The sequence below is a fragment of the Centroberyx gerrardi genome, chromosome 12 (assembly GCF_048128805.1).
Source record: "Centroberyx gerrardi isolate f3 chromosome 12, fCenGer3.hap1.cur.20231027, whole genome shotgun sequence".
In the NCBI taxonomy this organism is placed as follows: Eukaryota; Metazoa; Chordata; class Actinopteri; order Beryciformes; family Berycidae; genus Centroberyx; species Centroberyx gerrardi.
Window position 1 is genome coordinate 4,886,334 of NC_136008.1, and position 24,078 is coordinate 4,910,411.

At 46.2% G+C, this 24,078-nt stretch overlaps 1 protein-coding gene across 1 annotated transcript; it reads left to right on the forward strand.

Annotated features, from left to right (window-relative positions):
* The first annotated feature begins 1,890 nt into the window (after positions 1 to 1,890).
* ptpn23a (protein tyrosine phosphatase, non-receptor type 23, a) lies at positions 1,891 to 22,151 on the forward strand. Its single transcript, XM_071904907.2, has 24 exons — positions 1,891 to 2,103; positions 4,267 to 4,341; positions 6,196 to 6,323; positions 6,441 to 6,517; positions 7,171 to 7,220; positions 7,316 to 7,447; positions 7,548 to 7,628; positions 8,254 to 8,385; positions 8,574 to 8,621; positions 9,167 to 9,223; positions 9,352 to 9,410; positions 9,530 to 9,609; positions 10,489 to 10,603; positions 10,830 to 10,895; positions 11,213 to 11,358; positions 11,954 to 12,277; positions 13,665 to 13,819; positions 14,485 to 14,816; positions 15,157 to 17,728; positions 18,303 to 18,487; positions 19,044 to 19,148; positions 19,701 to 19,839; positions 20,231 to 20,344; positions 20,720 to 22,151. The coding sequence occupies exons 1-24, from the start codon at positions 2,020 to 2,022 to the stop codon at positions 21,338 to 21,340; spliced, it is 5,877 nt and encodes a 1,958-aa protein (XP_071761008.2). The 5' UTR covers positions 1,891 to 2,019; the 3' UTR covers positions 21,341 to 22,151.
* The last annotated feature ends 1,927 nt before the right edge of the window (positions 22,152 to 24,078 follow it).

Consider the following 24,078-nt stretch of genomic DNA (forward strand, 5'->3'; position numbering starts at 1 on the left):
CACAACAAGTGTCAAGCCAGACAGAATAAATCATTCGACTTCCGGTTAGAACCTTCAAAGTAAAACCCTCATTGAACATCATGTTACAGCATTTTATGAGTAAAGTACTGTACTAAAGAGCACAAACAATATTTTTGCGTAGCAAGTAAAAAGACAATTGATGTGTTTTTTTCACCGCATGTAATTATGGGTGTTTAGGCCTGTGTAAGATGCAACACATACAAAACTGTCAACAAAATAGAAATGTTTCTATTTGGGAAAAGTTGATTATAACCCATGGGTGGGGTACAGTACTGCCCACAGAATGTGGCGGTCAGTCCCTGGTGTGACGTCAGCCGTAATAACGTTACGTACTTATGGGGAACGCTTTTATTTTGAAGGCAAAATCGCTTAATTTCCGGTGTTACTCTTGTTCTTTTTAGCTGGCTTGATGCAGTTGGCAACAAATTAAGCGTTTATGCGCAGCCTGAGTTGGCACATTTATTCAAACATTTTGGAAAAAGGTTTTTTTTTTGTGACTTTTAGGATGGTTTTGTTTTTCTTTGTAATTTTCATTGTGAAACTTATAAAGTTTATTCATGAACTTGGTGCCATAAACTTGTTGGCTGTAAAAGTGTGAATAAAAAAATGTTAGTAGCCTATAGTGCCTCTACAGATGCATTCCCTAACGAAAAATAACTACAATATTCCCAAATGGACTTGTGTCTGTGGTACTCAACAATGAGTTTATAGTGATTATACTTATTTATTATTCTTCATTCATTATTATTCTTTATTTTATCTTTCTATTCGTTTTTTTTTTTAATCTCTGGATTATATGCAATATTCCTATATGGATTTATCAGAGGTGTGACCAAGTCAACTTTACTCGAGTCCCAAGTCAGTCTCAAGTCTTGAGGCACCAGTCTCAAGTCTAAATGTAGATTACCAAGTCAAGTCCAAGTCATTAATGTCAAGTCCCAAGTCTAAATGTAGAACAGCAAGTCAAGTCAGAGCAAATCAAGAGTCCAGTATCAATTTAATATCTTAATGCCCCTTAAAGTGAAAAAAATGTTGCACAGGATTCTGGTCAGGTTGCTGCTTTGACTTCTGGGCCTCCTGCAAGATGCATCACTGGACTTCCTACTCTGTGTCTATTAATTTATTGGCATATTTTATTTATTTGCACATAAGTAAAATACATCCAGTACAGAATGACTGGTAAGTGCTGGAAGAACACCACCCTCCTTTCTCAAGGGGGAGACAGGGAGGTCATCTGCTGGTTGCATGAGCATTTTTAAATGGGATGGACCAATGTGGCCCCAGTGATGTAGTGGTGAATAAAAACCTGGGTAAACCGTGACCTCCAATCGGTGAGACAAAAGAAAAAACACCAATATATACAAAAAACAATACATGTATGCTTATTTTCCTTAAAAGACATTGTCTTCATAAGACTTACATCAGTTTGATGTAAGTCAAATATAATATATATATATATATATATAATATAATAAACACAATATTTACTCAATTTTAGTGTTATTATTTGCGAATGCCTTTTTATTGATAACACACAAAAACAAACATGACATAATCCACCAGGGAAACAAAAAAAGAGTAGAATATCAGTCAATTTTTGAGAAGATCAAATATTTATTGTAAATTTTCGACATTAAGTTTTATATCAGCCTAAAATGTCCCCCAGTGTCTCCGGTGGGTACATTTTATTTAGCAAATAAGTTTTTAGGTGGGTTTATCTGCATTCCCCACTGCATCCCTGTTTGATCGTGACCCTGCTCAATACAGTCTCTTCCCTGAAAGCAAGTCAAACTACATCAGTAACTACATCTCCCACAAGCCTATGCGGATCGGCTGGTTACGTCATTTCCCGTCCCAGCTTCCGGTTGGAGTGTAAATGGGTACATGACACAGTTGTTTGGGGGATATCTGCTAAAACCGTTAACGTCCACAAAACTATCGACGTGATATTGAGATCGTAACGGCTGACAGTCCGGTGTCGATCCGCCGTCGGCCGCGATGGAGGCGGTCCCCCGCATGCCGATGATCTGGCTGGATCTGAAAGAGGCTGGGGAGTTCCAGTTCAGCCCGTCCGTCAGGCAGGTGAGCTGGGTGGGGAGTGGAGCAACAGGGCTGAGGTCGGAAGTCAACCAGACAGGGATTATGGATGACTGGATAACCTCATTAGCAAGCTAGCCAACGGACAAACTAGCTATCACAGGCGGTTGGGGGTTCGAGAATGTTCGGGCTCGGCTAGCTAGCTAGAATCTGGCAAACCTCCCTGACCACCGCCTTTGTTTGCTAACGCTAACATGTAGCTGCTCGCTAATAAACAAGCTAGCTCGTCAAGTTGAAGTTCATAATTAGCTGGCTAACGGTACCCAGAAAATATGAATAACTGCTAACAGCGATAAAGGTAGCACTACAGTTTCCTAACGTAACGAGTCCAGCTCGGCAGGGCCCAGTCAGTCTGCTGAGATGAAACTAATAAACAGTGAGATCATTGTCATATGCACCTGACCACAGCAGGTTTTATGGATATTGAAAGCTATGACATCACGGCTCACTGCCAAAACAAAGACTAATTATGCCAACAGCCCTAGTACACGTCAAAAGTGATACTACAAATGCATGGTTAAAGCTTTTCTTGTCATCTGATCATGACGTGACGACATGGCATGACGTGACGTGATCATGACAGTCCTCAGATTGGTTTTCGCAATCAGACTGTCAAATTTTAAAGTACAAATAGATTACACATTTTGAGGCGTTTTACTCGTAACGTAATCCCAGTGTTGTGACTGAGTTTATATGACTGACGTTTACATCCTTGATGTGATTTGCTCATTGTTATCTTTATCGATTGCCCCATTTTCTACCTCCTTTTCCTGATCTAGATAAAATGACAGATCTTTGCCCTCTTGGCTGATTCCTATCTGGAATACTCGATTGGCCTACAGTCAGTGAGCCACACTAGAAATGTGAGATATGACGCAAAGGAATGACGAAATCAGTAATCAATTTTTATTGATCAGATATAGCAGTTGCATTTTCTCCCAATTGAGAGTCGGTTAAGTGAGGTTTGTTTTGTTTCATCAAAGCAAGTCAGTCCATCCATTTTAGCTGTTGCATGAAAGAAGTCATCAAAAAAATAAAAAGCAAGGATGTAGGAGACAGCTGGTGAGAGTGTTGTTGTCTTTGTGGAATGTGGTAGTTCAGCTCCAACACATGCTGTTCTCTTTTCCTCTTTTTGTATGGGAGAGAATGTCAAAATCTATTGCAAAATCTGACCATTTAATGTTGCTTTCCAAACATGCATACCTCTCAGATTATTGCATAAGACCTTTTCCGAATTGTTGGAGTCGTCTAGTAAATTTGGTTTACATGTAATCCACCGAGCAGGGCTAATTTCAATACGATGCAAAGGGAGAAAGAGATAACGGCACACATCGGGAACCGGGACAATGCCTGTCTTGTTGCTGTGTCATTGTACATCTTTCCGGCCTTGTGACCATCCGACTGGCTTAATTTCATTATATTAATTGGACGCAGACATACTAGTGCCATGCGGAGTGAGTATGTCTGAGTATTCAGTGGGGTTGTTTACCTCCTGACCTGACATTAAGTAGCTCGACGCTCATTAGATCAGCTCATGGGGACAGTGAATGTCTTGGCAAGGCATGATGGGATAGATCCACAGCCTGAAGGAGGCTAAGTCATGGCCGTTGCTTAGGACCAAAGATAAGTGTAATGATTAGTTAGCCAAGGGTCAAAGAGAGTTGAATGAAACGGAAATGCTAATAGCACTGTTTTCTCCTGAACTGATATCCTGCATGTCAGATAATGTTAAATATGACTGTGCTGTAAAAAAAAAAACATCTTAAACAAGAAAATTCTGGAGTTGTTTTTTTCATCTAAACTTTTTGGTGGCAAGCAGGACAGGAAAGTAAAGGAAACACAGTAGCTGTTCCATCCCAAAGCCACTAGCTGCTTTGGCTGTTTTACCAGCCAGCTAGATTTTTCTAATAGACCTTTAGTATAGGACTTCCAAATGATGGCTGGTTACCTGGCTAAGTGGCTGGTAGAGAGGACAAGCTTACCATCCACAGTCAAAATTTCCCAGCATTTGGCTTGAAGCTAGTGGTGATTTCCCATCCTGGTGGTAAAGCGTTTTTATCGGACCTGTAATCTGACCTCATGTAGGCGTATTAAAATACAGTTCCTTCACCTGCTGTTTCTGTCTCCTCTCCTCTCCTCATCCCCCAGTTCATCCTGAAGAACTATGGAGAGAATCCGGACAACTACAACGAACAGCTGAAGAAACTGGAGACGCTGCGGCAGGTAGGCAGCGTGTGAAACTGTGACTAACTGCTCCGCTCTCACAAATCGTTCTGGGGATCAGAGCCTTCCACGCCTTCGTCTGGGTTACTTGTTATGTTGGTGATGCAGGAATCGAAGCGTCTGGATAAGAGCGTCAGCTAGATGACTAAAATATGAAATATGAATGTAAATTTAGCTCGGGGATTTGTCTACCATCAACTCCTGTTTGATCATATGAGAGGATTGATGCTAGTCAAGCCGATTAACCAAACTCTAAATCGCTCCCTCTTATAAACAAGTTGGCATCACCTGATCCTCGCACAACTTCTTCTGCTGGGTGCCATTTGAATAAAGAAAAAAACAAGACCAGGAAGTGTTCCCAAGCAATCTGTTCACTGCCATGTTATGACTGCTGAGAACGTAACTCAAAAATATGAATTCATAGTCGTTTCAGCCTGCTGTTGAGACTGATGGCGAGGTTGGGAGATGCTGTGTAAGCCTAAGTGTAGGTGTAATGTAGATGAGTTTAGGTCTGATCAGTATTGAGATGTAGCTGTGAATCAAACTAGATTTCTGTACAAGACGTATAGGTGTAGTTGCAGTACATCAGATCACAGTACATAGTAAACATGAATCCCAGTGTGTTTTTTCCCCACTGTGGTTTCCTTGCTTCATTTCATAATGATGATGTAAGCCATTAAATATGCAACACCTTCACTCCCTTCAGAATATAGGTGTGGATTTTGGGGGGAGGCTCAGACACTCTCTGTGTTTTTACTGGCTCTTCGTTTTATTTGAAGCACAGTTGAGCTTTGTGATTGGCTCATCTTGTGGTTGGCTGTGGTCTAGTTGTTTCACATTCCATTTAATGCATGAATTTAAAGGCAGTTTGACAACAAATCAGACTGCCATGTTTCATATTTTGGTTAATGTTTGTCCTTCAAAACGTCTCACTGCACTACAAAGCCAAAGAGCAGTAACTGAATGAGTAGTAGAACTGTGAAAAATGGCTTTAAAGTTTATCTCTTGCCTCGACAAAAGTATTTTCGGAACCCAAATGTTTATCATTTAGTAGCATTTATAGGAAGAATTTTTGTTGATATTAAATCTAAACCCTGGATATGGCCTCTGACGTATGAAACACATACAGTAACAAGTAGTTACTTGCCTTTGTTGGGCAGAATAATTCTCACTCTCTCTGCATATTTTTCTCATGTAAACTTATATATTTTGTGTCAATCTTGCTGAAGAAGTGAGGGGAAATGGAGTTGCATTGTGGCTGCTACTTTGCCCTTAGTATGTCAGTTATTTGCTGCTCAGAGTGAAAAGTTGGAAGTTGAAATGAAATTTATGTCCCTGCTTCAAAAGCCAGTGGTGGTGTTAAACCTTTTTATAGAGACGTTGTTGCATCAGCCTCTCTCTTAGCTTATTGTTGACTGCTTCAACAGATAGTTATGTTTAATAGCCGGCTGATATTTGCAGTGTTTCCTCTGTAATTTTATGCTTAGTTTGGGAGTAATCTTAACTTTGGTTGCACATCTATCCCTGTTTGGCTCACAGTTATGGTTCTAGTGGAAATTACAGTACTAAAAAAGCGACTCTTTGGAAACTTCATCATGAAAAACATCAATTCTAAACATAAAGACTAAACTTCTTCATGTTTTCAAGGAAAGTTTGTGTACATTCCAGTTTTTATTTGACTGTTTCTTTTGCAGAGTTGCTAATTATCTTGCTGTGGTGGCAAAACACAGCTGATTAAATAGAAAAGAAACACTGTGTTTCTGTATGTGTGTGTGTGTGTGTGTGTGTGCGTGTGTGTGCGTGTGTGTGTGTGTGTGTGTGTGTGTGTGCGTGTGTGTGTGTGTGTGTGTGCAGAGCGCAGTGAACGTGACGAGGGATTTTGAGGGCTGCAGCACGCTGAGGAAGTATTTTGGCCAGCTGCATTACCTCCAGAGCCGCGTACCGCTGGGACCGGGCCAGGAGGCCGCCGTGCCCATCTCATGGTAGGACAACACACACACACACACACACACACACACACACACACACACACACCCTACAAAACTCCCCTGTTTTTTACACTCCATCTCATGTGCTACTGTTATCTTTGCCTCTCTCAGGACTGAGATCTTCTCTGGAAAAACAGTCACCCATGATGACATCAGCTATGAGCAAGCCTGCATCCTCTACAATCTGGGTGAGTCACGTCATGTGGAACTCGACTTGTTTTAAACTCGTCCAGTTAATTTAAACTGACACTGATAAAGCAGCTAAACTGACCATTGTGGGCCAAGTTTTGCGTTGCAGGATGCCCTTAAAAAGACTGAATGCTGAACTGAGACTCAGACTCCTCTTGTGACCAAACCCTAAATTGTTTGTTTACTAGCTAACTGACATTGGTCGCCAATTCTTTTAGACTCGGTTTCAGTAAAGGGATTCATTCTGATTCATACTATATACTGTATATTTCTATAGTGTAAGAAAAAAAAATGTTACCTGAAATTCGTCACTCAACACTCAAAAGCCCTAAGATAGTTGTTAACTTATATGCTTCTCAATAGTAACTTTTACTTTTTTCTACAGTAAGTTTTACTTTTGTGTCAGTAGTTATTTGGTAAGCAGCAGTGGTCACTTCTCAAATGCCTGGTGTTTTTTGCTGCATGTCACTCACTCTGCCTGCCCCAACCAGCTTTCCTGTTCCTCTTAACTTTATTATCTCATAAAGAAAAAATGCTTTGAAATAATCTTTAACAAACTGAGACCTGACCTGAAGCTGGAGTGAAGTCTGGTCAATATTTCACTCCTGAATGCAAAGCAATCTAACTGAAACTACCTGTTGATTCTCTGTAGGGGCCCTCCACTCCATGTTGGGAGCCATGGATAACAGGGTATCTGAGGAGGTAAGCTACACACACATGCACGCATGCACACACACACACACACACACACACACACACACACACACAGTCCCACTTACCATTTTCTCTCTGTCCAGGGGATGAAGGTGTCCTGCACCCACTTCCAGTGCTCGGCGGGGGCTTTCTCCTACCTGAGGGACCACTTCAGCCACAACTTCAGTGTGGACATGAGTCACCAGATCCTTAACCTCAACATCAACCTTATGCTGGTAGCTAACACACACACACACACACACACACACACACACACACTCATTCACACACACACACACAAATGTTTCATGTCTCATCACCCTGTCTCTGTCCCAGGGCCAGGCTCAGGAGTGTCTTCTGGAGAAGTCCATGTTGGACAACAGGAAGAGCTTCCTGGTTGCCCGCATCAGCGCTCAGGTCAACTTTTTACCATCAAATATCATGTATTTCAAAATATGTCAAACCTTTTTACAGGCCAGCGACTCACTTTGTCATTCACCAGCCACAGTAGCTGCTGCAATGGAAAGTTCAGCAGTTAAATATGAGTTTTAGAGTAGAACAGAACCTCCAAACGATGAGACGATCAGACTCAGGCAAAAATGTACTGGCATTTGTCTGGTGGCTGATGTTAACTTCCATGCCTGCCTTTTTTTATGATGAAATATACAGTGGCAATAATACCCAAAATTATGTACTTTGCTGTGACTATGGGTACCTCAGTGCTGCCGACATCACCATCGTACCCATAGTCACAGCAAAGTACATCCTCACCGGTACAGCTTTAATACAACATTTAACGATGTGTGTTCACCATCTGAAAGGTTTTCTTCAAAGTGACGCAGCTATATAAGGTTAAAAAAACAAGAGAAAACAAGGAGGATTACTAACTACTTATAGAGTTGGCATAGCAGCCAGCTAGCATTGCATAACTTATGTTAAAATAACAGATTTAGAAGTGGCCTATTGTTATCACACTGCTCTGTGTGTGAGAGACAGTACTCAGACCGTGCTGGTGTGTGATGGTGCTGCTGTCCTGCTCCAGGTGGTGGATTACTACAAAGAGGCCTGCAGGGCCCTGGAGAACTCTGAGACCGCCTCCATGCTGGGAAAGATCCAGAAGGACTGGAAGAAACTGGTCCAGATGAAGATCTACTACTTTGCTGCTATCGCACATGTGAGTCCAGTGGGAGAGAGGGAGTGACTGTGAGAGTGTGTGTGTGTGTGTATGAATGTCCCTGTGTGTTGCAGAGGTGGTGTGCAAATAGGAAAATTTGGAATTTGACTATTCAGATACACACACACACACACACACACACACACACATCCCTTCTTTGTCTCAGTCTTTTTTTTTTCTCTCCACAGCTCCATATGGGGAAACAAGCTGAGGAGCAGCAGAAGTATGGAGAGCGGGTAGGACCAAATTTCATGCACAGGAATATTTGACCCTTGTACTCCTTCCTATTCGTCGCTGCAGTGTTGCCAATAGAAATTTAAACTTATTCTACTGTTGGGCGGCGTTCACATGAGCATTTGTGATACGTCAAAAACGCACAATATCCCGTGTATTTCAATGAGAGAGGTGTTGAGGGATGACATTGACAGAGTGCAGTGCGTGAATTAAACATCACAACCCAGTCCGTCAAAAAAGTTGAAACTAGTTAAAATTTTGACGGACAGCAGGTAAACGTCATCCGCTAACAGCCAGTGAAATTTATACAGACTGCTTCAAAAGGTTTTAAGATTTGATTAACAACGCAGCCGAGGTGGTTTCCATGCAGACACCTTACACTTATTCTAAGTTTCTTTCGATAAGGGCATCAGCAAAAAGCCTGCAATGTAAGCATGTCATTTCCTTTCTTCTTCTTTCTCTCTCACTCTGTCAACATTTTACCGCTCCCTCTCCCCTTTATTTCATTCTGTCTCTTACCTGGATTTGGATTTTCTGTTTCCCGCAGCTGGCTTACCTGCAGAGCTCCTTGGACAAACTCAATGAAGCCATCAAGCTGGCCAAGGTAAAGCTGCAGTTACCCTCCAGCAACTCATGTATAATGTCTTGTGTGTGTGTGTGTGTGTGTGTGTGTGTGTGTGTTCCCCTTCTGTCATAAACTGACATCTCCGCTGTGTGTCTTGGTACAACCAGGGTCAACCTGACAGCGTGCAAGATGCCCTGAGGTTCAGCATGGACGTTATCGGGGGAAAGTGAGCAAAATGAGCAACAGTTTTGGCATTTTCTATGTAGTTGCGCTGGTAATGTGGTACGGCTTCTTCCTTTTTGATTTAAATGTTAAAACGTCTTCTCTTTTGACTTTTACCCACAGGTTTAACTCCGCCAAGAAGGACAATGACTTCATCTATCATGAGTCGATCCCTTCTTTGGAGACTCTGGCCTCAGTCAAAGGTAACAGAAGCTTCAGTATATTCGATTATAGATTATAGATTTTGCATATAGTTGTAACATGTTGAATGTATTTATGTAGAGTGATATGAATAGTCCTACAGTCTGTTGTGTGTCTTCCACTGTCCGTATGCAGTTTGAGGTCCTGTTGTCTTTGTACTGTGTGTGTCAGTGTTTACTATGAAACTCTTAAGTTATCAATATGTCTCTGTGCCAGAGTCACCAAGACAAATTCCTACACATTTATTGTACTTGGTGATTAAAGTGATTCTGATTTTGGTATGTTTTGCTCCTTGGACCATACATGCCCAGTCTCTGATTATAACCAGGGTTGTGTATTTGAATTTTCAATGAGTGTTGCAGTAATTGCCGGATCCAACACACACTAATGCAAACTACTGCTGGTCAAAGCTGAAATTAGTGAGTTAATCACCTTGGTTCTGTGTTTTAAAATTCAGCTATAATACATCGATTTGATCCTATTTGAGGTTTTATGTTTTGTTGTCTTAAATAATGTAATGTTTTAAAATCAGGCAGTAGAATTCAATGCACTGCCCTGCCGCCATCTTGGATCCAGATAGCTGTGTTAATTGCTAACTTCTGTTTGGTGGAACTGCCTACAGGCTTTTGCCTCACATATCCAAAATATCACCAATGAGGCACAAACAGACCGCAGTAGGAGTGCTGTGAGAACGTGGGAGTGCTGAGTAAAATTGGCCTCAGGCTTCACTATAGGCACAAATAACATCTGCGTCTATTTCTTCCTTATTCTTAATATGTCAGTATTTGTGGCTTCCCCTTCTGTTGAGCTATCTATTTCCATTTATGAAAACAAGCTTATGTGTTAGTATGCCAGTAAAAGCAGCCGCTCTGCGCCCATAGGTGCCCCGCTGGTGAAGGCTCTGCCAGTCAACCCCACCGACCCCAGTGTCACCGGACCGGACCTGTTCGCCAAGCTGGTGCCCATGGCTGCCCACGAGGCTTCGTCTCTGTACAGGTAGATGACAGGTTCATATTAGACGGTTGTTGGGGGTTAGAGGAGTTCAGTTGATTTACTCAGTAAAAGACATTGGTTATGCTGCTCATGTCCAAGGTGAGAATGTGTGTAAATGTATGAGTGTGAAGCAGGGTGATGCTGAAAAAGAGCTGTGTGTTCAGTCAGCCTAGCCTGCATAAATATACGTCAAAAATGTCTGTGCTAATGGTTGGGTCTGTTTTTGCAGTGAGGAGAAGGCCAAGCTGCTGAGGGACATCATGGCCAAGATTGACGGCAAGAACGAGACACTAGAGTGAGTAGATATTGTGTGTTCGCTAACTTTGCCTAAGGCTTGACATTCAAGTGCAGATTATGGACCTGTCCCATGCATAAGAAACACACAAATCAATTCAATTATATTTTGTATTCTCTATAAATCTACACAGCATCACACCATGCTCAATTGATTTCCTTAACCAAAATGTTCATAAACAAACAAACATGACGCTTTTTGAAATGCCATTCCATACCTTGAAATCAATATTGATACCAAAAATCAATAGTCTGACCAATAGTCTAGCCGATGTGTTTTTTCCTGGTGTGGCTAACTGGTCCTGTCTCCTCCTGCAGGCAGTTCATGGACTCTCTGGGCTTGGAGCCGGAGTCGGTGGACAACCTGGACATGTACAGCCACATTCCCACCGTCCTGATGGAGAAGTGTGCCGCCCTCAGCGTCCGGCCCGACACCGTCAAGAGCCTCATCCAGTCCATGCAGGGTCAGTGGCAAGGGACACACGCACATACACACACACATGTACACAGAAATAAATAGATGCACTACAACCTCTTCCAGTGAGACTGTGTTTTGGTGTCGGAGTGCAAAGGAAGAGGCAGGTAACACCTCACACCTTGGCTTCTACCACACAGTGTCACAATACGTGAAGGATGAATATGTTCTGGTGATGCAGAGACTTGCTGATTGATGCACTTGGAAAGATGTTGTGGGGTTTTCTTTTACAGTCATCAGTCAAAAAGTATGCCTGTTGTCTCTCTGCATTTTGCATTTTATGAATTATTGATTTTCTAGAGCTTATTCTACTGTTGTGCTCATTTTAGGACGCTCTAGATAAGAGTGTTAGCGGATTGACTAAACCATACACACAAACATACATACAACAAACAAACATACACACACATCTTCTTCTGTGGCCTGTGCTGCTGTTGTTGTTGATGTACTTGTTCTGTGTCTTGTTTTTATGATGCTTGTTTTATTGATTTTTATGTTTTCTGTAAGGCGCTTTGGTGGCAGTCCTGTGTATTAAATTGCTCTATAAATAATGACTCATATCCCCTCCCTTCTCTTCCCTGCAGTCCTGTCGGGCGTCTTCACCGACGTGGAGGCCTCTCTGCGGGAGATCAGAGACGTCCTGGAGGAGGACGAGGCGGGGGTGCGGGGCCTGCAGGAGGCGGCCGGCCCGGCGGCGGCCGAGGCGCACCCCGCGGCGCAGGCCCAGGCCCAGGCCCTGGCCGAGATCCGCAGGGACCTGGAGAAGTACATGGAGGCCCACGAGAAGGCCAGCTTCACCAACACCGAGCTCCACCGCGCCATGAACCTGCACATCAGCAACCTGCGCCTGCTGGGGGGGCCGCTGGAGAGCCTGAGGGACGCCCTGCCCCGGCCGCAGCTCAGCGAAGGTGAGGGTGGGGGTGTGCAGGGTGCTGCGCTGGTGGCATTTACAGAACGTGTGTACATTTGAGAACTTGCCTTTGACTGTTCTGCCCTGTATCAGCAGCCTCACCAGGGCTGCAGCTGGTAAGATGATATTGCCTAAATTAGCTGAAAGAATGAGAGTTTTCCAGCTCATGGAGATCTACTCAGCAGAAGTCAGTCAGTGACAGTTTAAGAATTCTCAGTTCTTGAGTTTTTATGGATGTGGTATGATAAGATGAAGAGCAATGGAGCTGAAACGATTAATCGATTAGTTGTCAACTATTAAATTAATCGCCAACTATTTTGATAATCGATTAATCGGTTTGAGTAATTTTTTAAGAAAAATAAGTCAAAATTCTCTGATTCCAGCTTCTTAAATGTGAATATTTTCTGGTTTCTTTACTCCTCTATGACAGTAAACTGAATATCTTTGGGTTGTGGACAAAACAAGACATTTGAGGACGTCATCTTGGGCTTTGGGAAACACTGATCAACATTTTTCACTATTTTCTGACATTTTGTAGACCAAGCAACTAATCGATTAATCGAGAAAATAATCGACAGATTAATCGACAATGAAAATAGTCGTTAGTTGCAGCCCTAAAGAGCAACAATATATTGTTACATATTTTTTTGTTGAACAGCTGGAAAGGAGGTTGCAAATATTAAAATGAAAAGGGAAGCGGTGTCAGCTACTTTGCATCCTGAATAACATGTACAGTATGTAGTCTGTTATATAACTGGAAAATGTCCACATGTGCTGCTGCACTTGGACATTTGAATTTGGCAAAACAAAGTGCTGTACCTTCTATGTTATTTGTGTAATTAAAGAACTAAATATGAATGAAACGTCAGCAATACGTCAAAAAAAAAAATCTATTTTGCGTGGTTCTACTTTTATGCCAAATATGCTTTAAATTATTTTGATATTGCATTTTTTTACTTGCTTGTTTGATAAAATACAGTGTGTGAAAACATGTTACCTTTTCAAATCTAAAAATTTAAATGCACATTATGAAAAGATTTGCTGAACTGAAGCTTCACTTTCAGTGAACAAACAGCGATGCAAGGTCTACAAATAGGCAACACAGAAAGTGAATAGGTAAGGAACAGGAAAGTAATTGTTAAATACAGGTAAACATTTTCAATCTGAAGTCCATTGGAGATTTTGATCCCTAAAAAGTGAGCTAGTCCCTAGATGTTTTTTTTATTTAATTTAGGTGCTAGTGGCCCCTTTGTTAACATTTTAGTGTGGAGCTTTGAACTGAACGTATCACTGATTATCAATACTCTTTATGGGTTCTTGTTCTCATATGAGTTATAAATGTAATACATAAGTGTGTTTGTGTGTGTGTGTGTGTGTGTGTGTAGAGGAGGTGGCGGGGCTGCAGTGTATGAAGCGGATCCTGGGGAAGGTGCAGGAGATGCGGGAGCAGCGGGGCTCTCTGGAGAAGCAGCTCCGCGACCTCATCCAGCAGGACGACATCACCTCCGCCCTCGTCACCACCGAGCGGGCCGACATGAAGGTACGGGCCGCTCGTAATGTCAGAAAAACAGAGAGAGAGCCCTAGAGAGAAATGGTGAAAGGAAGAGTCTGCAGAATTAAAATGAGCCCTCCATGCTTTCAGCTTCTCACAGGAGTGTAAAACAGAATCTGTTTCAGTGAATTCAGCTCTTAAAGTTAGTATCAGCATCGCCTATATGAGTTAGCATTACACAAGCAATAAATTTGCTAAATGTTGTATCTTAGAAATACCACAACTGAACTCCATTAACGATATACAGGGTGTTTGCAAGTCGTTAAAAAGTGAAAAAGTCATCAATTATCTAAATTTAAGCCTTAAATTATTAAAATATGTCTTAAATGCAACTAGGGAACTAGAGCTCTTAATTTTTCACCATGTAATGCAGTGTTATTTGTAATTAATATAATTGGACGTCATGTTCCTAAACATTTAATTTCCTGGTGTCCTTTTTCTTATTCTGCCCATTTATAGTTTCAGAACTTTGATTGTCTATGTTCAGTCATAAATAGTCTGGGCCCAGAAATGCAAAATGCATGTTTTTAACAGTGTTTTATGGTGGATTTTTTCTTTTAATTCCTTTTCGAGTGCCATTGTCTTTTCGGCTCACTCTTAATGCACAAATTGACAAGCGAAACGTCTCCTCTAACCAACCCGTGTCCTCACAGCGTTTGTTTGAGGAGCAGCTGAAGAAGTACGAGCAGGTGAAGGTGTACATCGACCAGAACCTGGCGGCCCAGGAGAACATCCTGAAGGCCCTGACCGAGGCCAACGTCCAGTATGCCTCGGTCCGCAAGGGCCTGAGCCAGACGGAGCAGCAGTGGAACGGCACCGTCCAGACGCTGGTCGCCTCCTACGAAGCCTACGAGGACCTGATGAAGAAGTCGCAGGAGGGGAAGGAGTTCTACGATGACCTGGAGGCCAAGGCGTCGCGCCTGCTGGAGAAAGCCAAGACACTCTGTCAGACCAGAGCAGAGGAGAGGAAGACCGTCCTGGACAGGTAAGGAGGACATTGATAGACTGAGTTTTTAATACAAGGAATGTCTGCTTGTGACAGCTAAATATGAGTTTTACTTGTATTTTTTGTTTACATGTACACTGTTTGTGAAAAATGAAGTAAAATAGTAAAGTCCTGAAACTTTCCAAGAGTAGCTTTTTTTTTTTAGCTTGAGATGGACAAAGTGAATAAATGAGAAATGTTGGCCTCATGAGAAGAGAGACAAATTCTCAGTTTTTCTCTGACTTTCTCTGACTCTCGACCTATACTAATGGAAAAAAATCATACTCTAATCCCTCATTTTCATGCTGCACCTCTGACCTCTGTTGTTCCTCCTGCTCAGAGAGACCCAGAAGAAGCCTCCAGCTCGGCCCACTGCAGCCAAGCCCTCCCTGCAGCCGAAGGGTTCGGACGCCGACTCGGCCTGCTCTAGCCTGGAGGACCCGGAGTTGGCCCAGCTGAGTGCAGCCATCCTGGCCCTGGGGGGGGACCTTCCAGAGGAGCTGCGCAGCCTCCCCCCCGACATCCCCTCCCTCCCCGCCGCCGCGCCTCGCCTGCCCGGCCCCGAGGCCTACCTCCCCCCTGGTGCCAACCTGGGCGGCAGCAGCTCTCTGCCCTGGCCCGGTGCTCCGGCTGCCGGTCTGCCTCGCTTCCCTGCCAACCTGCCCCCACCGGAGCTCCTGGCGCGCATCGCTCAGTTTCCTACTTCTGGGCCTCTGGGGACACAGGGGCCCCTGCCACGTGGACCCCACCCTCAGATGCCACCCCAGATGCCCCCACACATACCACCCCAGGCGGCGGTGTCAGGGTATGGGCCACCCCCTCCTCAAGTCCCCCAGCCCGGTCCTGTGGCCCCTGCTCCAGTCCGGCCCTCCACCACCACTGTGGATAGTATCCAGACCCCGATCCCCAGCTACGCCCCGACCCCGCGCCACCCTGTGCCACCTGCAGCCTCCGCCGGCTACACCGTGCCCCCGCAGATGGGTGCCTACCCCCAGTTCATGCCCCAACCAGGGATGCGAGGCCCAGCCCCTCCACCGCAAGCCCCTCCACCCCAGCAGCAGCAGCAGCAGTACCCCCAGCCCCCTGGGCAGCCGCTGCCTCAGGGCTACCAGGCTGGTCCTAGATCTATTCCTGGCCCTCGCCCTCCTATGCAGGCCCAGCAGGGCTACCCACATGGGTATATACCCCCACAGCAGAGACCGGGCATGCCCCCCCAGTACCAGCAGACGTTCCCTGGTCAGCCCCAGCCACATCAACAACATGGCTACCAGCCCCAGCCTCAGATACCACAGGGCTACCAGCCTCCGCAGGGCTTCCTTCCCCAGCAGCACCCTCAGATGATGGGCTCCATGCCGAGGCCACCTCCGGGCCAGATGCCTCCTCACGCTGCACACCCTCAAATGCCCCCCACTTCTCAGCCCCTGCCCCCTGCATCCCAGCCCTACCTGCACCCTGCCAACCAACAGATGCCCCCTGGGCTCCCTCACCAACACATGTTGCCACAACAGCAACAAATTCCAATGCACCCCAATGCCCAGCAGATGCCCCCTCACCCACATCAGCAGATGCAGATGCCACCTGGTCCCAGACCACAGATGCCCCCCACAAGTCAGCCAATGCCTCCAGTCTCACAGAATTACATGCCCCCCACCAGCCAGGCCATTCCTCCTCCCCGACACCCACAGATGCCTCCTGTCTCACAACATATGGCCCCTGGCCCTCAGGCCCACCTGCCAAGGGGCCCCATGCCCCAGATGCCCCCCAATGCCCTGCCACCGCAGCACCACCCCCACCCTGGACAGCCCCCTATGCCACACATGCCCCAGCAGCCCATGCGGATGCCCAGCCAACCCCAGGCTCCGCCCCCTCACTCCGGGGCAGTATGCTACCCCGGAGGGGCTCCAATGATGCCTCAGCAGCCCCTGGCCCCGCAGCCCGCGGCCCCCCAACAACCTCAGGCTCCTCTTCCCATGACCCATCCACAGCCTCCTCCACCCTCCACCATGTACCCTGCAGCCCCAGGGGCTAACGTACCTCCAGGTGCCCCACAGCAGCCCACTGCCATGGGCCCTCATGGTCCACAGGTTCCCCCTGCTCAGCACATGATCCAGCCTTCACCTGGAGGTCCTCCGGTGGCCCAACCACCCAATGCTGTCCCTCCCTCCCCCTCGCCTTCCCCCTCCCCCTCCCCCTCTCCAGGCCCTTCCTCTCTGGGTCTGACCGCCCAGCAGCGACCCGCCCCGGCTCCCACCCCTGGAGGCACAGCTCCCCCTCCTCTCCCCTCTCCCTCTGCTGTCTCTCCCTCCACCTCCCTGTTCCAGCGGCAGAACTCCAGCACGGACGACCTCCTCTCTTCGAGCCCGGAGAGTCAGCCCGGAGGCCCCAAGGCCCCCACCAACGTCCTGCAACCCACCAAAGCCGACCCCCAGGACGGGGAGCGCCGTAAGAAGAGCTCGCAGGGGGTTCTCCTGATCCAGGGCGACCCGTACCAAGCCCCCGAACGAGTCGCCCACCTCCACGGAGAACTGGAACGTTACCGGGCCCAGGTAGAATCCCTGGAGCACCCCTCGGAGAACGAGGGCGGCCTGTCGGTGCTGGACGCCCGCTGGAAGGAGCTCCAGGATCAGCAGGAGAAGGACGCCCGCCAACTCTCCATCGCTATCGCCCGCTGCTACACCATGAAGAACCGTCACCAGGACGTCATGCCCTACGACGTCAACCGCGTGGTGCTGCGCTCGGGCAAAGACGACTACATCAACGCTAGCTATGTGGAGGAGCTGTCGCCGTACTGCCCGCGCCTCATCGCCACGCAGGCTCCGCTCACCGGCACGGCGGCCGACTTCTGGCTGATGGTGTACGAGCAGAAGGTGTCGCTGGTCGTCATGCTGGTGTCAGAGCAGGAGCTGGAGAAGGTATTGTTTAGTTTAGTTTGCACAGTGCAAAAACATAGAAGTGATAAAAACATGAAAATAAACATAAGCATAACATAAGAGGGTAAACGGAAACATAGAAATAATAAGATACAAATTGTGAAACCATACATTTGTGCAGGTGAGACAAAGAAGAACCCAAAAGAGCGTTTCACCTTTCACCTCAAGATTTTTTTTGAGTAGGCAGTCCATTCTCTTTAGTGTTTTTTGTTTTTGTTTTTTTTGTTTCCTGGATATTTCCTGCAGGTGATATGTGTATATCACCTCTGAATCTTTAGTTGTGTGATTCACTTCGAGGTTCATTGAAAATTCTTTGCTGTATGGAGGTTGACTGATCAAGTATCTTTTATTCTTGAAGGATGGGATTATTTTGGGGTTTTATATTTTGTATTTTATTTTATTTGAATTTGATTTTTGTTAATTTAGATTTAGATTTCAGAATATTTCAGAATTCAGAATATTCAACTCCTGTTGATACCCAAATATCAATTCCTCATTTTCTGTTTTTTCTCCCATGATTCCCTGTTTGTTTAACGCTCTTCTCCATCTCTCCCAGGGAAAGGTTCTGCGCTACTTCCCGACGGAACGCGGCCAGCAGCTCTCTCAGGGACCAATCACGCTCAGCCTGACCACGCAGAAGACCACGCCCACCCACGTGGAGCGCATGATCAGCCTGCAGTACCGCGACCAAAGCCTGAAGCGCACCGTTGTCCATCTCCAGTTCACCTCCTGGCCGGAGCTGTGAGTCATTTACTTCTCATCCTGAGTCCTTCAAGCTGTACTAAGCACCAAGATAATATTGATCTCTTCCTGGTTTGAAACAGACTTGAGTCATAGTATTTGTAAATAGTATTTGTTAGTATTATTTGCAAATAATTGTTAGTGGGTATTTTTACCTGCTTGGAGTACCAGATGAGTATGATTTACCTCACTGGGATTTAAAAAAAAAAGTTCCATTCAGTCAGAGCTGGAATGTATATTAATTTGACTCTCAAATACTTTCCTGTGATAATCTAAACTTAAGTTCATTGCATTGATCTATGTGGTAAAACCCCATCCATCTAGCTTCCATGTAGGCTAAACCAAACCATATCAAGTGCTTCCAAATAGTATTTTTCCCTGTCCTGGTTTGAAAGTGACACTCTCCCCAACAGAGTAACTGATCAACTGTGATATTTTCATTCTTTGTATATAGTTGTTCCTATCCAGCTGACCTTCACCTGTTCCTCTAGAATCTGTTGTAGGGATTTCAGTCTGCTTCAGTCTAACCTGGCTGTCTCTCTGTATTTCTGAGCAGTGGCCTTCCTGACAGTAAGAGCAACCTGCTGCGCTTCATCCAGGAGGTTCATGGACACTACCTCCACCAGAGGCCCTTACACACACCTGTCGTGGTGCACTGCAGGTGAGTGTGTGAGTGTGTTTGAGTGTCACTGTGTTAGATATGCAGGCCTACATTCAGGATGGGAATCCCACCTGCTCTTAAACCCACCAATTCCAGTGGTCTTTCCCACTTCTTCATAAAAGCTTGTATTTTCCATTTAAGATAATACCATAACTCCAGTGTCAACACATCAGTAATTAGAGGTACATTATAAAGACTGCAAGTGGTTTCCAAGCTTCAAATTTAATACTGGCTGTAAAACAATACTTTTGATACTTAAATAAACTTGATACCTTTTTTTTTATTGAATAAAAGCACAGTTTATTATGTAATTGGGTAAATTATTTGAGAGAGTGACAATTGTACATGCCATAAACTTTTCGCCAGGTTCATTTCCTCAGTACAAATGCCTAAAATTAAGAAGATTAAGTAGATTTCTAATGTTGTTCATTACCTTTTTGATGCCTCAAAAATCAGTATGGCATCAACGAGTGTTTTTTCATACCCAGCTGTTTTAACCCGTCAGTGTTTTAAGAGGAGTGTGTTAATGAACCCGTACGCTGTCTGTCTCAGCTCGGGAGTGGGACGCACCGGTGCCTTCTGTCTGCTGTACGCTGCACTGCAGGAGCTGGAGGCAGGAAACGGGATCCCAGACCTTCCTCTGCTGGTGAAGAAGATGAGACAACAGAGGAAGAACATGCTGCAGGAGAAGGTCAGACACACACACACACACACACACACACACAGACACACAAAGAATCTGAATGGTTGAATGGAGCGGTGTTTGGGGTTAATATTTGATTCATTTGACAACTTTAAAGTTGCACTAGGCAATTTTACATATTGGCGGCTCCAAATGGCAGGACCTCATGTGATGTGATGTCAGTAAACTGCACACTACGCAGACCTGAATTTCTGGTGGGGTGGCGGGGGTGAAAAGGTCCAGCCATGGTTGTTGAGTCCAGGTTTCTCTGGACGGAGCGCTCACTCACTGCTGTTTAGGAGACAGTTTGAAGACTTCCTGCCAGTCAGCACATGCAGCGGCACCCAAATAACAACAAGCCTTTATATCAACATGTTTCTGTCTGTCTCTCTGTCTGCAGCTCCACCTGAAGTTCTGCTATGAGACGGTGTTGAAGCACGCTGAGCAGGTCCTGCAGCGTCACGGCATCACTACCGCCACCTGCAGCAAGAACACTAACTCCGCAGCCGCCAAGGTTCGATTTAGTTTGGTGCACTAGCTTGTAAAATAGTGAAAGTGGCTGGTGAATTTTGGGGATTTACCAGCTACTGTGCCCAGTAGATGAAAGACTTGGTTTCCTGCCATAGAGTGTTAGTGTCGCTCTCCCTGTTGTAAAAGTCTAGACCTTGGATCACATCTCTTCCCCGGTAGCTCCACTCTGTCTGTTAGTCATTTTCGGCTGAGCTCTAATGTTTTATTTGTTTACCTCATGCATGCCCGGTTCTTAAAAAGGGATTCTGCGAGTTCTGGTCAGAGGAGGTACTTCTTCACCCTCAGTAGAGCAGAGTGCACTTTGTCTTCCTGTGTGTTCGTCCTGTTTTCTGAGCCTCGCTGTCTCTTCCCCCTGCAGCCGTACTCCAGACAGGAGTCTCAGCAGGACATCGTGCTGGGCGGCGACATGCCCATCAGCTCCATCCAGGCCACCATCGCCAAGCTGAGCATCCGGCCCCCCAGCGCCACCGACCCGGCCATGGACGCCGCCGCCCCCTGCGGCCCGGAGGAGCAGGCCTTCGCCGCTCCGCCCGACCCGTCGCTGCCGGGCGACCTCCAGCCGCCCCGGGCCCCCTCCCCCGCCGCAGACACCCGGCCCCCCTCCTCCTTCAGCCCGCCTCTCTCCTCCCCCTCCTCGTCCCCCGTGAAGGTCCGCTCTCCGCCGCCCAACGGCGTGGACTCCGCCTCGCCCTCCTCGCCCCCGGCGGCCAACCACCACCACCCGGTCCCGGAGGCGGCGCCCAGCGTCAGCCCTCCTCCCCCCGCCTCCTCCGGCCCCGCCCCGTCCTCCCTGGAGCTGCTGGCCTCCCTGACGCCCGAGGCCTTCTCCATGGAGGGCGGGGGGCGGGGGAAGCAGCGGGTGACCAAGCAGAGCTTCCTGCAGCCGGCGGAGGGCCAGGGCCTGCAGGGGCCCCGGGAGGAGGGAGGGGACGACCCGCTCAGCAGCCTGGACCCCCTGTGGAGCCTCAACAAGAGCTGAGACCCTTCTCTCCGTTCTCTCACTTTATCGCCCGGCGTCGAACCAGCCCTTCAGCCGTCAGCGAAGGCCTGTAGCACTTTCTAATCCTACTTTAAAGAATTAAAAAACACTGAATCCTGGGAGCGGCAGAGACGTTTTAGTGGTGTTGATTACCAAGACGTGCCTGGTGGCAGATGGTCGGTATTTGGTTTGGAGTTGGGCGCATTTCTAATGCTTTAGGGGCGCGATCTCTCTCACACACACACACACACACACACACACACTCCCCCTTCATCACTGGTGGCCTGCGCTTCTGGGACCAAATCACTGTGCACTCGTCTGACTGTATCCGTTTATTCCCTCTTCGCTTTTTGCTGCTCTTTCTCTGTCTGTGATGGATGGAATCTGTTCTGCACTTCCCGCCCCAGATCCGGCCACTTCAGCATCACAATCCCAGTATGCACTCTGCCGTCGTAGCCCTTTCGCAGGCGGTCGTCCCGGCAACACCAGGCTGTGGCGGTGTCTGCTCCCGGGCCGATGGTCTGTGAAGATTTTAACGACTGGAAGACTGGATTGCACTAAGGTGACGCATGCAGACACAGGCCGACGGCTGGAGGCGGAGCTTGGAGGAGCTGGGCGGAGCTAATTAAGGACCCTACCACCCCCCCCCCCCCCCCCCATCCCATCCCATCCCACCTTGATCTACAGTAGGTATATCGTTATGGTAACACAGAGCAGAATACAAATCAGCACGTTTTAACAAGTTGATTATTTTTCTTTCTTGTCTGTAACACTGTAAATATCTTAAATAAAATTAGACTATTCCAGCTGTCTTTCTTTCTTTTAAAATTTTCACTATCATTCATAAGGCGTATTATACATTAGAAAAATATCAAATAAACCCAGTAGACAACCTGCTGTGGTATCAAAGCCTCTTTATTTGAAAATTAGTACAAAGTTTTGCGCCTGCGTTACAAAATAGTAAATAACATTAGTTGCCCTCCACTACAGCCTGCGTACCTTGTAGCCAGCCGATGAAGAGAGGAGGCCGGAGGGGGAGAGGAGCAGGCCGGGGAACTCGGACCGCATCTCCACAGGAACTGAAAGAAATCTGGTTTTTTAACTCTTCGCAGCACAGCCGATTTCCTCACAGCTGTCTAAACAGCGAGAAACGGATCAGATGCGGACCGCGGGAGTTAAAATCTGATTGTTTTTCTGTTCTTGTGGGGATGCGGCCAGGAACATCGTCCCGTTCCTCTGCCCCGACTCCCCTCAGAGGACAGAAGGATGTAGAAGCTGCATCCCAGCTCTTTTCCACAAACTCTCGATATGGTTTTAGTGACAGCCGGATGAACGATAGCAGCTGGACATAAAACGTGTTTGAAGTTACGATGGATTGCTGTTAGTAGACCTTTATCTTCAGGGCAGAAATGAGTCAGCGTTTTGTTTGAGTATTGGGGCAGAACCGTATTCATTACCTGACAAAGGCGGCACTGTGTGGATATTGATCGTTACGTGGATAAGTCCATATGTGATGCACTACAACATTCCTAAGAGGCCAAGATTCAGTTTGCCTACTACTCCCTCCCTCCCTCCCTCCAGAGCACAAATCAAATTCACATTGCCAGAAAACAAAAGTAAAAAAAAAAAAAAAAATCTAATAAAGCTATACACATTTTCCTCTGTTTCTAAAGCTTTCTCGCCTACTAACAACAACAAAAACAACAAACAGAGCTAATAAATTAGAACAGTTACAATGCCAGGAGGTCTTCCACAAGCTCAAATGTGAATGGCGACATAGAAGGTTCAAAGGTTGCATTATTATTTAAGACATTTTAATTTTGACTGCTCATTTTGGGTTTTTTTTTGCATTCCTGGGAATCAGAGCTGAGCCGCTGCCTCGACATGTCTGCAGTGTGCGTGTTTACTAGCTGTCGCGGGTGTGTGTGTGTGTACTCGGCGTGCAAGTCTAGTTATTTCACGTGTGTGTCAAAGTGCCTAATGTGTGTGTGTGTGTGTGAGCGCGTGCTTCGGAGACGGTTAGTAGTGCATGAATTAGTGTTCAGATACTGTTAAAGGCTTTAAGTTGCTGGTTTTATCATGTGGGTTTTTGTTGCGTCGTGCCTCCTGGATCTACATTCAGTGGGTGCAGATGAGTGGTGGGGTGGAGGATTCAGATAAAATACATTCTGTCTGTAGTTGGTGTGTGTTATGGGGTGAGTCTCAAACCTAGAGTGCTACATTCTCTCAACAGGTATCCAGAGCAAAAAAGGGGGTGAAGTTGAGGCACTGACTACAATTATTCCTTCCCCCCCCTCACCAGTCACAGTGTCCGTCTCGAGCTTATCCAGCCACGTTCACTCTTTTATCAACCACATTGAATTTTAGAGGAGAATTCAGACTCCAAAATGGCGGCTGGTAAAGTAGACAAACTCCCGAACCACGGCCAGAATTGACCAGCATTTGGCGAGTGGTCATTTCTCACCGTAGCGGAAGAGAACAGAGCATGAATTTGACAAAATGCAACAGAACAAGAGCATGAGTCCAAATTTTCTAAACTGGAGAGACTCATCACAGCTGAAGCATTCAACCAAGTGAGCAGCGAGTCTTGCTTTCGTCTGAGAGAGAGTTAATCTTGCTTATTTATTCACATTTGACCAGTCGCACGTTTGATTGTGAGGTCCAGCAGGGTGACTGTCTCATCGTGTTGTTACAACGAACTGAAAAACACTGTAGAGCAGATGGGATTTAGAGGCGTT